At 49.4% G+C, this 13,095-nt stretch overlaps 1 protein-coding gene across 1 annotated transcript; it reads right to left on the bottom strand.

The window, feature by feature from the left end:
- Positions 1–4,491: 4,491 nt before the first annotated feature.
- Positions 4,492–12,820, bottom strand: zbtb1 (zinc finger and BTB domain containing 1). The gene is made up of 2 exons (XM_050057473.1): positions 12,685–12,820; positions 4,492–10,578 (listed from the first exon to the last, which is right to left on the bottom strand). The coding sequence occupies exon 2, from the start codon at positions 10,572–10,574 to the stop codon at positions 8,529–8,531; it is 2,046 nt and encodes a 681-aa protein (XP_049913430.1). The 5' UTR covers positions 10,575–10,578; positions 12,685–12,820; the 3' UTR covers positions 4,492–8,528.
- Positions 12,821–13,095: the final 275 nt, after the last annotated feature.

Raw genomic sequence — 13,095 nt, 5'->3', positions numbered from 1 at the left:
ATGAAAGTTGTGAAGTTGTAGCACGTATGGTTGATTTGTTGTGAATTTTCAAAGTTTTGAACTTTAGACGCTTGCTGTAGCGCCACCATCAGGACTATTGGCCTGTTTTTGCAGCTGAGGCAATCTGGCATGAGACTGGACCTTTGTGCAAAGTTTGGTGAGTTTTCACGCATGGGAAGTATGATTTCCTCAGAAGAAGGAAGAAGAAGAAGAAGAAGAACATGCAGGATAACAATAGCAGCTTAGGCTGCCCGGCTTAGCTGAATGAATATGAACATGTAAGAGGTGATGTCATAAAGAGGTGATGTCATAATACATCTTATAATTTAAGATTAAAATATTCAGACAGATGATTTTAAATCCTGAGTTCACACAGCTTCACTTTTAACATCATTCATTTTAACACAGCTGGTTCACAGCTTCCTGAGCCTGTCAAAATAAAAGCATCATTAAACAACAAACAAACAAACAAACAAACAAACAAACAGCCACAAACAAAAACTATTTAACACACACTCACTTTAAATATAAAACAAACTGGAGTCTGGATTTTAACACTGAGACCAAACACTGGAGTTTCATCTGTAAACAGCAGGCTTTTATTGTGAAGAGCTTCCGGTGGCGCTCTGACGTCAGAGTATAAACACGAGGAGGAGTCCAGCTGTGGGTCCAGATGAGGATGAGGATGAGGACGAGACCGGGAGGCAGAAGGATCGCTGCCGGGCTGCAGACGCTCCTGTGCGGCTCACACTGACCTCACACACCGCCTCCTCCTCCAGCACCCGGACCTGACCCGGACCCGGTCCCCTGCATCATGCGGGACCCGCGGGGCTGGATCCCGGCGGAGGGGCGGGGCAGACCGGCCACCTACACCGGGGAGCAGAAGGCGCAGCTGGCGGCCAAAGCCAAGCAGAGCTGGGTGAGACTGGTCACCGTGCTGGGTTACGTCATGTCCGTGTCTCTGGCTGCTGTGGTCCTGGCTGTTTACTACAGCCTCATCTGGAGACCTGCAGCGGGACCTGGACAGACCCGCACCGGGACCGTGGCACCGGGAGTCACGACCTCCAGGGCTGAACCTGCTCAGAGGACCAATCAGAACAAAGACTCAAGAACCACTTCAGTCTCTGACGTCACTCAGTCTGTCACCAGTCCCGGTCCTGAGTTCATCACCACGGATCATAGTTTACCTGCTGACACCGGAGCTCCTCCCGGGACCACCGACACTCCCACCGGACACCCCGCTCTGGTCCCGGCCGGACAGACCTTCACCTCCCCGGCTGCTGTGACCGCGGAGGATCCGTCCAACCTGCCGACACACCGGACCGCGGGGCCGGAGGCTGGAGGCGAGTCCTCCGGATCCGGGTCCGGGGTGGAGGAGCTCAGTGACGGGACATTATCGGTATACCGGGGAGTCCTTCAAAATAAAATGTGACTTTATGAGTTCAATAGTAAAAGTTTAGTTTCTGTATCATTACGTCATCACAACATGTGTTAACCCTTTATTATCTGTGTGTGTGTCCTGTGTTCAGGGAGAGGCACTGAGGTCAGACATGACTCTGTGTTGTTGTTGTTGTTGTTGTTGTTGTTGTCATGACTGTGTGAGCTGCAGCTGATCTGTCTCATCTCTGGGTTAAATCTCTTATATTTTCACGTATCTTTCCTCTCTTGCAAGGAGCACCTGTTACATGAATAATTTCCCCTCAGGGATCAATAAAGTATTTCTGATTCTGATGTCTCGTCATCATGTTTGTCACATTTTGAATATTTAAAGCTCAACAATAAATTATTTATAAAGTTCTTCTAGTCGTTTATAAAACTTTAAATGACCTCACCACGCACCAGTGATGTAATGTAGTGATGACGCGCCCCAGTGCACGCCATCGTGCTCGCATCATCTGGTCACATGATCAAACAGAGACTCATATTTTACAGCAGTCGTCGCTTCATGTCTGTGTGACAAAAGAAACTTTAATAATTTTAAGTTATTTATAGTTTCATCAGAATAATGACGTCATTTTTGGAGTTTGTCTCCTCAGGACACGTCTGACCTTTGACCTTCCTCCTCAGAGACTCAGTGTCTCAGACGGTGTGGAGTTCACTGTCTGTCTGTAAATCTGAACGCAGGAAGGAAGAGGCTCATTACAGCTGTTTGTAAATGACTCCTGTTTACTTCAGTATTTCCTGAATCATCAGAGACGTGACGAACGTGTGGACATGAAGACCTCATGAAGACTAAAGACAGACTCAACACGTCTCACCTGCTGCTCACACACTGTTATGAGTTCGAGGCCCAGAGGGTGATGGAGAGCACCAGCAGCACCAGCAGCACCACCTGGACACCATCTCTGCTGCAGCCGAGGACACACTGACAGACACACTGAGGTTCAGGGTGGTGTCTGACGCTGTCTCACCTCTGGACTGAATAAAGACTCAACAACACAGTTCATCAGACTTTAAACTTTACAGACACTGTTTGTTTGGATGCAGCTGGAGCCATGTGCACAATGATTAACCACAGAGAACCTTCACTGTCCACAACACGTCAGCTGACTCGCAGTGTTCCCAGAGAGCAGGTGAAAGGACTTCCTGTCCTGACGCTGCCTGTTATGACTCAGTAATCCATCAGATGTTAATCTGAGAGCTGCTGCCTCTAATCTGAGCTGTGAAGCACAAACTCAGACGCTTCAGTCCTGAAATCATTCTGCTGTTGGCTCCGTCACCTCAGGGATCACAGATGGACGTCAGGAAAGAACCATCTTCATGACTGCTTCCTTCACATCCTCTCATCTCAGGTCTGAGTCTGATCTCAGACGGAGAACAGCTGACTGAATGTTTAAACGTGGTCGCTCCGTCAGCTTAACCAGGTTTCTGTCTGATTGCAGCTCAGCTGCTTTTAATCCCGTCAGAGGAGGACCGGATCGTCCGCTCTGTTTTATTGGCTTCTATTTTTAACCCCACAGTCCCTGATAAAGTTCACCTGTGGTGTGTCGGCCACGGTGACGCCTCAGGTAGATACAGACGCACTGAAACTGTGAACACTAGGGTGACCATATTTTGATTTCCAAAAAGAGGACACTCGGCCCGGCCACGACATAGCCTACTTAAATGATACTCACAGTTTGCTCTAAGATGCCTTATAATTTGAATATATTCAAAATTTATTATATTACAAAATAATATCTCTCAAAGACAGAAATTCAGATAGGCCCCAATACATAGGGGACACATACACACACTAGAGTGTGGCGATCCGAGCCCAATGGGTCCCAACAGTAGGCCTACCCAACGGGTCGGGCCGGGTTTGGTCAAAAATGTAGCCAAAAATTGTATTCGGGCTCGGGTCGGATTCGGTCAGCTTTCAGTGAAAATGTAGTGTAAAAATAAATAAAATCCTATTGTCTGTCCTGTTTATTGCTTGGGCGCTGTTATTTACGTGACAACACCTGAACATAACACACACACACATTGGCCGTTTGTTTCTCCCTCTCCGCGGAGCACCCACGGTGTGACACAAACTCAGTGCTTTGGTCATTAAATAATGTTGGGCTCGGTTCGGGTTCGGACAGAAATATGCGGTCCGTGCCGCACTCTAACACACACACACACACACACACACACAGACACACAGACACACACACAGACACACACAGACACACACACACACACACACACACACACACACACACAAGGAGAACCGGACATTATCATCAATTTATAAACACCCCCCCGGACAGGACGTGAAAGTGGTCATGTCCGGGCAAAAGAGGACGTTTGGTCAGCCTGGACCTCACTGGACCCTCCCACAGAGGGCGGAGCTTTGGGTTCAACATGAGCCCTTTTTGCACAGAGGCGGCGTTACAGCTGTTATGATGTATTTTTACACAGAACCAAACGACGCGTGACACGTCAACAGCGTCAGCCTCTAGTGTGACATAAAACACACGTGTCAGCAGCTCTTTATAAACAATAATGATGATGTCACATGTCAATAACAATCATTACGCGTCACGCACAGGTCAGTAAACAGCAGAAAGCAACATGGAGGTCAGTGTTACGGTGGTTAATTCTTTTTGTTTCAGTCTCCCTTTAAACTCAGTGTCGACTAAATGTGATCAGTGTTTGAGCTGCTCAGACGGAGACAGACGTTATTCTGTGGCGGCCTGTCGTGGCGTCACGCTGGGAAAGGGGCTTCAATGAATGCGTCCAGGTGTCGTATTTCACTCACTGCTGATTGGAGCTGATAAAAACCTGTGACCACTGCAGAGTCATGTGACCTGAGAGTGACTGCAGACTGTGACCTTTCCTGTTAGAGAGAAAAACCAGATGTTTGCAGGTGTTAGTGGGGTTTTGTTCAGTTAACTTACTTAGCTAGCTGCTAGCATCTGTTAGCATGCTAACAGATGCTAGCTGCAGGCAGGTGGAGCCCTGAAGGAGAACACAGGTTTGACTCAGAGACACAGTGAGGCTGACAGAAGAGCCACAGACGTCAGGTGACAAACAGAAATTCACTTGGTTTATTAAGAGCTTGAGAAAGGCTGGAGTTCAACTGAACATCAGTGAGAAAAGTTTCAGAGCAACAAAACCACCTGACGACGCCTCAGAGCACACAGCTGACCAGGTGATGACATCATTTAAAGGTCAAACGTTTCTGTCCAGCAGGACCTCCTGAGTCCAGCGCCGTGTTCAGGTCCACAATTTAACATCTCTGAAGAAGTGACGGCGTGATGCTCGTCTACAGACCGACTGACGTCCAGGTGCATCAGGTGAAACATGGACAGCAGCAGAAACTCAGCTCAGTTTGGTTTTAAACTGGTTTCAGTCTGTGTGAAACTGGATGAGGGCCGTCTGAACTGGTTTAGTTCAGGTCTGGTTCTGGATGTGTGTTGTGGTCCTGCGTAATAGCCCTGAACGTCCAGAATGCATCTGCAGTGAAAAACAACTTGACACAGTCATAAGGCAACAGATGAGCTGGAAGCGTGACGTCCTGTTTTCAAACCTTTGCTGAGTTCTCATCCCACGTCCTCACATACTGCCGTCATGTCAGTGAACTCTGCGTCAGGCTCAGAGGCAGAAAGGCACCTGTCACAGTGCTGACGCGCCCAGCAGCCAATCAACAGATGACGTTTTTGTCTAAACCTTAACCGAACCACCTGCTTTAGTTGCATGAGGAAATAAACAAGGTGTTTTACCGGCGCTGATTTTATTTTGAAAGAGACTGTTTGCATCAAACCACTTTCCTGTGGAAACAGAGGTTTATTTGACCCGGTGCGTGTAACAGGCATTAACGGACATGGCGTCCCTGAACGTCGCCACCAGACGCTGGAGGACACCTGACGCATCACATGACCACACAGCGGTATGTGAGGAGTTGGGATGAGAGCGAGCTGTTTGCTCTGACCTGAATCTGTCGGTGAACTCGTTGTGTTTGGATTCTTTTCACAGAGATACATAAATCAGAATGAAGCTGAACTAAAAGTCAGGTGGGAGTGTTCTCTCCTCTCATTGGTTGGATGAGTCTGGGGAGGCGTGACAGCAAACAGGAAGAAGAAGCTCCAAAAATCAACAAGGCAACGTACTTTGTTTTTAGTCTAAGTCAGACTTGATCGGTTCTCCGGTTTGCTGCCATATTTCAGTCCTCCATGTCCCAGCATGCAAAGCGCACTGCAGGCGGCGTTCAGCTCGAACCTGCAGAGTTCTCTGTGTAGTTTAGGTCGACTAAGATCAGATCACCATTATAAAAAAACTGTTCCTGGATTATACTGAGACCACTTCTTGTGAAGGGTCCACAGCTGAGCCTGACCGCTGCGTTCAAAACTACTCGTTCCATCCCGAGTCCCATCGACTCGCAGGAAGCGCCGCAGGCTGGATCAGAATCAGCTCCGCCCAGTCGACACGTTGGCTCCACTCAGCCGAGCGTCTCTAGTGTTTACTGTTCAACTTTCCACAATCTGAAGTTTAAATATTCACTTTGAAACAGGGACAGTCTCACCGTGCCGTCTGTCCCCCAGCATGCATCACTGCGAAGAACTCGTGTGCACCGTTACAGTAAAGGCACCAATCACAGAGCATGTTGGACAGCGTGTCATCGTGACAGTTAAGCCGAACAAAAACTGAAGGAGACGAGAGGACAGTCTGAATCAGCGTGTCTCAAACTCATCAAACAAACAGGAAGCAGAACCGTTTTCCACCAAGCGTACTCTCTGACTATAGCACGAGGAACTCGGCGTGACGTTAGTATTCTGGACATCGAAGCTAGAAAACGTTGAGTCAAAGCTTGAGGCTCCGCCGCACTCTGACCCTCTGACAGCTCACTCCAAAACAACTCGCCGTCTTCTCAGGTACGACTTGTGTCTCTGATCACAGACACGCCGCCGCTCTACACACCCGTGATGGCCCCTGTCCACCAAAGAGTTTTTTCCTGAGACCAGCGTATCTTTAAATTCTCTGTGATGGGAGCGCCACGTGTTTACGGTGTGCTACAAACGCCAGCAGTGTGACGAGGCGCTGAACACTGTCCGTTTGTTTTGAGCACTGAGAGCTGACAAATGTTCAACTCTGGGTAAAAACGCAGCGCTCATCACCGTCACTTTTACCCAGCTGTCCAATCACAGCGGAGGAGCAACGACGACCACGAAGACAAACCGTCACATCTGACGTGCTGAACGACAGTGGAGGAGAAATCTGCTCATATTAGGGATGCACCAGGTTTATCAGCTGAAGATAGGACGTCTTTATAATTATGCATTTCTCCAATTATTAAAATTACAGCTGATAAAACGAAGCCAGACTGTTTTCACTGACTTAACACAGGCAGCATCTACACAGCGACACAGTGGGCGGAGCTACATGTACCTTAAAATTTGGTTTTTGAGTCGCCAATAAACACAGAGAAGAACAACTGCGTCACGCTGTCTGGAGGGTGAAACATGTCACAGTGAGGACGTCTGTCACAGCTCCAGAGGAAGACAACACTGCGCCGACGGTTACACGCTTCTTGGTAAAATAAAAAAAATGTCAAATTATCGGTTGAAAACATCCGCACGGGTGCATCCCTGGTTTACTGTGTTAATGTTTCCTGCCATGAACGTTCACAGAGCGGCGTCTCCATCCTCTCATCCAAAGCGAGGATTCTACCTTCTGCCGACACATTTACTTCCTGTGAATATTCCCAGGGCTCCCACACTGTCATGGACAACATTTCAAAACTTTTCCAGGACTTTAAGGACCCTTGATAAAGATCTTTGTTTTCGTGCTCTGCATTTTCAAACATCAGATTCAAACTCTGTTCAAACATGATTTCAGCGAGCTGGCGTACAGGAAGAGAGCGACGGACCCTGGGAGAGAATGAACACAGTGAACGAAATGATGTCACACACTGACACGTGTTGGAGCTACGTTACGTCGACAGCTACAGAAAATAAGCTCGCCGTTATGTCACATCTCTATAATCTGACAGCTTCATTACAAACAACAAAATTCCAGGACTTTTTCAAAACTTTCACTGATTTTGACTAATTTCAGACCTGGAAAATGTGATTGTGATATTTCATGACTTTTCCAGGTTTTCCATGACCGTGGGAACCCTGTATTCTGATTCATAGCAACCAGACGCAACCAAAGTGTCTCAGCTGCAGAGACACCTCCAAAGCGCTCCGGCGCCCCCAGCTGTTTCCTGAGGAGCGCCCGGCTTATTCGGCTGATAAAAAACCCTTCGGTGGACACGAGGCCTGATGGTACAGTATTAAAAGTAGCTGTAATCTATTTTTACATGATTGTTTCCTGAGGAGGCGTCAAGTTTGGATTCTTTTGGAGTTTGCTGCCGATCTGAGCGGCGTTCACACTGTGAGCAACGCCGTCATGAACCAAACATGGTGGGAGTTCTGTCATCGACCTGCGGAGACGAGTTCAGAAACACCAACAGAAAGAAATCATTAAAGTCTCAAAGTGTCTTAAATCCAGAGTTCATCTGACTCGTCCATCTGTGTCTTCACTTTGGTACATTCTCGTGCTGACACTTCCTGTTGACTCGACATTAACTGTTTGGTCACTGGTTCTGACTCTTTTGATGAGAACAAGTTTGATTTCTTTGGGTTTTTAGACAGCTCAAAGAATCTCTTCAGACTCTGTGACGCACCATCCTGAACATAAGACCTCAGCTCTGTTATAAATATGGATAATCATAAACATGTGGTCAGCTCTGTAGCTGCTCATCTGAGAGTCAACAGCTTCTGAACTTGATCCTGACTGTTTCAACAACACAAGCTGATTCTGACTTTTATCATAAAATCCTGATTGTCACACTGTGATCAACGTTAACGAGTTAAGAAGCTGCTGCGCAGTCGCCATCAGCGTCAGAACATCATCAGCCACGCTGCTCGCAGTGTGAACGCCCCGTTAGGTTATGCATATACTTTAAAAGTGCAGATTAAAAGTTTTTTTGGTGTTCAAGTGCATACATTTGTTCTCACATTTATGGCTTTTCTTAGTAACAAACTATGGTATAAATGCAGAGGACGTTCTGGAGGGTTCTATAGTCTCTTGGTGTGTTTGGAGTTATAATGGCTCCTCATGTCTTTACGGAGGCGGAACTTCTCTCCGCAGACGCCGCAGATGTACAGGTGGACGTCCATGTGTTTCTCCAGCTGTTCTCCGCCGGGAAAGATCTGGAAACACACCTGGCAGATGGTTTCCCCGGCCGACAGGTGGGAGATCATGTGTCGGACGTGGTCGTGTTTGAGGAAGGTTCCCTGGTCGCAGACGGGGCACACGTAGCGTGCCATGCCTTTGTGCATGTCGGTGTGCAGCCTGAGCTGGCGCTCCCGCAGGAACTGCTTCCCGCAGGTTTGACAGGTGAACTGCTTCTCCTTGGTGTGGACGGTGTAGTGCTCCCGCAGGTGGCAGCGCTGATAGAAGCCTTTGCCGCAGATGCTGCAGAAGTGTTTGCGGCGGTGATCCGGTTCGCCGCCCTCCTCCAGCAGCACCGGGCGGAACAGCTCCTGGTCGTGGCAGGACAGGGCGTGCTCCAGTGCCAGGCTCTCGTTCTGGAACAGCAGACCGCAGTGAGGGCAGGCCAGGTCGCCCGCCTCCAGCAGGCCCTCCTCCATCCCCTGCTGCTCCTCCAGCAGGGACGCTTCGTCCTCCTCTGATTCACCACCTTGAGATTCGCCACAGCGCTCTGCGTGCTCCTGGAGCTGGCGGCCTTTGATCAGCACCTGTCCACACCTCCCACAGGCACATATATGACCCATGTGGTTGGACAGGTAGTGGGACGACTTGTCCTCCTCCGTTAACAGAGCGCCACACAGTTCACAGGGGGTGCAGTCGGCATCCTGCTTCTCGTCTTTGACCTTACGAAGCTTTGCCGGGATTCGTGAATCGTCACTGCTGGACATGTGACCTTCAAAAGGCTCGCTACTGTTTTCCAGACCTGAGACGCCAGGCTCCGGTTCACGTTCTGATCCAGTTTTCTCCGTCTGCGAGTCTTTCCGTGTGGCGTCACTGAAACGTGCTCTACAGTCTCTACTGACGTGCTCACCGACACGGACCACCTCTATCTCAGGGAACATGCTTTCTTCTGGCTCTGTCTTGATGGAGACACTTCTGGTCGACCCGGGCTCGCCGTCTGTCCCAGCTGCCACCGACCTAATGGTGAGGTCAGAGTCGGCCTTGGCTTCAGCCCAGTCCTCCTCGCCTTTACAGACGACCCTGTGCTCCTCGATGCTCTCGGAGGTGGAGCTCTCAGCTTTACTGGACTCGTTGTCGGCTTCGATGGTCCCTCTGGGCTGATGGAAGGCCTTGCGGTTGGTGCAGGTCAGGATGTGTTCGATTAGAAGTTTCTCACAGCTGAAGACGAAGCCGCAGTCATCACAGGTGTAGGTGCGGCCGAACCGAGGACGGTCTTTGAGAGCCGAACTCCTGCCGCTGGGCCTCTTTCTCAAGTCACATGGCTGATCAGCAACACCGTCCACCACCGGCGGCGCCACTATCAGAGGCGTGGCGACCACCTCCTCTGCCATCACCGGTCTGCTGACGGTCGCTGTAACAGCGGGGCGCCCGGCGCTGCTGTTGACAGCTTTTGGTAAATGCTCCACGTCAGGCGCAGCAGGTCTCTGCTGCTCGTACATGCGGACTCCAAACATCATTTTCCCGCCGGCAGGGCCGGTGGAGGAACTGGAGGAGGAGGAGGCTGAGGATGATGGTGTGAGGTTGGAGCTCCTGATGTCTCTGAGATCCTCCAGCGAGTCAGGGATGTAGTACATCTGCAGGTACGCCATGGAGGCCTTGAGCTCCTCAAACTCGTAGCTCCCCACCACGATGCGTCCGAGGTACATGAGCTGTAGGATGAGGTCGAAGCACTCGGCGCTGATCTGCATGTTGCTGAGGTCCAGACGCCCCGCTCCCTGCTGGTCCCGGATGAACATCATCCTGAAATAGGAGCTGCAGGCCGCCAAGACGGCCTTGTGCGCCCTGAAGTAGATGTCACCGATGGCGATGAGGCAGTCGCACAAGAAGCCCCACTCCCGCTGGTTGTTGAGCTGCTGGAGGACATGATCGCTGTGGCTCGGCCTCGCCATCGCCCTGCAGACATCAGAGGAAGACATGAAGAGAGAAATTAAACGGCTGCATTCTTTCTGCTGTGAGGTTTCTCTGTGGTCAACTTTTATGGCGTTGCAGAGTATTTCATAACGCTGGGCTGGTTGTGCTCAGCGAGGCCGGCCCAGCTCGCAGTCCTGCTATGACTCATCAAGATCAGACCTGAATAATTAAGAGATCTGACTTCAGTCGTTCAGAGGCTCCTCTGAGCAGCAGGAGCGTCTCAGACTGGATCATTCATCTGAGCAGAAAATCAACCTGACTGAACTTTGTTGTGTCTCATAAAGGGTTCTGTGCTCACAGAGGAGGCTGCGTGGATCTTTGATTTTTAGTCTTAACATAAAGTCAGTGAGTGTGAAAGTGTCTGAGCTGAGTTGTGTGTGATGAAGGGAAAAGATGAATGATAGTGTGTGTTTGGTGTGTGACATCCTGTAAGAATACAAACCACACACACTGTGTGAAGACTATCAGCTGTCACTGCTGCTGCTGCTGCAGACTCTTCATCTCACTGACACTGATTCAGCCCACTGTGGTGGACTCAGACTCAGACTCAGACTCAGTGGATCAGGTGTCGGCCATGACAGTCTGTTCATCACTGTCAGTGTAACGTTCTGTTTCCATCACAGGGAAACACTTTTACACACACAGCCTTTCAGTTTGAATTATGACATTCAGCTCAGACTTGTTTTATTATCTGACAGGAGCTTCATGTAACCAGCAGCGTTGGAGTGTAACTAAGTACATTTACTCAAGTACAAATTCAAGGTACTTGTACTTCACTTGAGTATTTCCATGTCCTGCTCCTCCTCCTCTATCTCACAGGTTTGAGGTTGTTTGTGCCTAACTGTAGGACGAATGTGTCGCTAAATAAACTCAGCTGTAAAAGTCGTCGTCACAAACATCAACAATAAACCTCTGACATCATCAACACTTCACCTGCACTCTGCTGATCACACACTGTCACGTCAGCACGTTCTGAACGCAGAACTTTCACTGTAGTATTTTCACAGTGTGGCGCAAGAACTGTTACTGTAGTGAAGGATCTTTTACAGTAAGATTACAGTTAGATTACAGTTACACTGAGGTTACAGCTTTATATAGTTAGGTTAGTGTTAGATTACAGCTGGTTAACAGGTAACATCTTTTTACACTTACAGTGGAGTTATAGTTACAGTTAGGTTGTAGTTACAGCAAGGTTACAGTTAGATTACAGTTACAGTTACAGTTGGGCTCTACATTAATATCTGGTTTAAAGTTTGAACCCAAACAGAGCTGGGAGTTCCACCCAGGTCACAGCAGACAGTTCAACAGCAGTAACTATGAACATGTACGGAGCCCACAGAGTGTGTGGGTCAGGTGGAGGCTGACGGTGTGTGATGGAGCTCTTTCTGCCTGGTGTAAAATAAGAGCCGTGCTGTCAGTGAGTCAGTTTACTGTAACTGAGATGCAGCGGCTCGGCTCACCGTCCGCCCCCGCGGGACCACCGCGGCTCTGCGGGGGGACTTTCACCGACAGACCCGCCTCTCCAGCCCCGACACAGAGCCGTGAGAGGCCATGAGTGTGAGCACCGTGAAGAACATACCGTGTTACAGCAGAGAGAAGGGAGAGGCCGGCTGCTCTCAGGAGCTAAAATGGAGATTACAGCGGTTAGCTGCGTCGAGCTAACGGCAGCTAGCACCAAACAGACCGGAAGTTACCGCGGCTACAGCTCCAAAATAAAAAGGATAAATCCCGATGAGGACTTAAACAGACCAAAAGACGGCAGTGCGGACTGTCTGAATGGACACACGGTAAATTATATGTAACTTACGACAGTGAACACGGTCTGTGTGGTCATTCAAAGCTTCTCTACACGGGTTAAACAGTTGATTTGATTTGTACGTGTTTTATTTTGAAAGCAAAGACCGGATGTTGTAGTTGTAAATGCATGGTAGTGACGGTGCTGTGTGATATCTCTCCCGCAAACAGTCCCGCCACCCCCGCACTGCCACCCGCACTCAGCTAGCACCGAGAGCAGCAGGCCGCGGGGATTTCTCATTAGTTTTCCCAGCCAGGCGGCTCTGCGGGCCGGGCAGAGACCCGTCGACTCACCGTGGGTACCGGAGGCCGGCAGAGAGGCTGCTGCTGTCGGCGGCGGGTGTGTGGATGTCCCCCGGGGGTCCGGACGGTTCCTCTCCGGAGGATTGTTGCGCTGAGGCGGACTGTTGAGACGAAGGAGAAGCCTCTTCTCCTCCTCCTCCTGCAGGATGAAAGAACTTCCGCACAGACTGCCGCTCCGTCAACACCGACACACAAAATAAAAGACTTCCGCCCAAACTGCTGACCTTCAAAATAAAACAAACGCAGAACAGTATCCCAAAGTGATTTAAAGTCCGAGTGAAACAAAGTCTGGGTCAATGGTAACCTCATTCAAACAGGATGTTGTGTAACATGTAAATAAAATCATCATGTAATGAACTGTAAATCCAACTGAATCCAGTCCAAATAAATTTAATATTCAAA

The sequence above is a fragment of the Epinephelus moara genome, chromosome 12 (genome assembly GCF_006386435.1).
Source record: "Epinephelus moara isolate mb chromosome 12, YSFRI_EMoa_1.0, whole genome shotgun sequence".
NCBI classification, from domain to species: Eukaryota; Metazoa; Chordata; class Actinopteri; order Perciformes; family Serranidae; genus Epinephelus; species Epinephelus moara.
This window is presented reverse-complemented; position numbering and strand designations above follow the sequence as displayed.

Excerpts from the sequence above, each read along its gene's own strand:
- zbtb1 (XM_050057473.1), bottom strand. The coding sequence starts at position 10,574 with ATGGCGAGGCCGAGCCACAGCGATCATGTCCTCCAGCAGCTCAACAAC.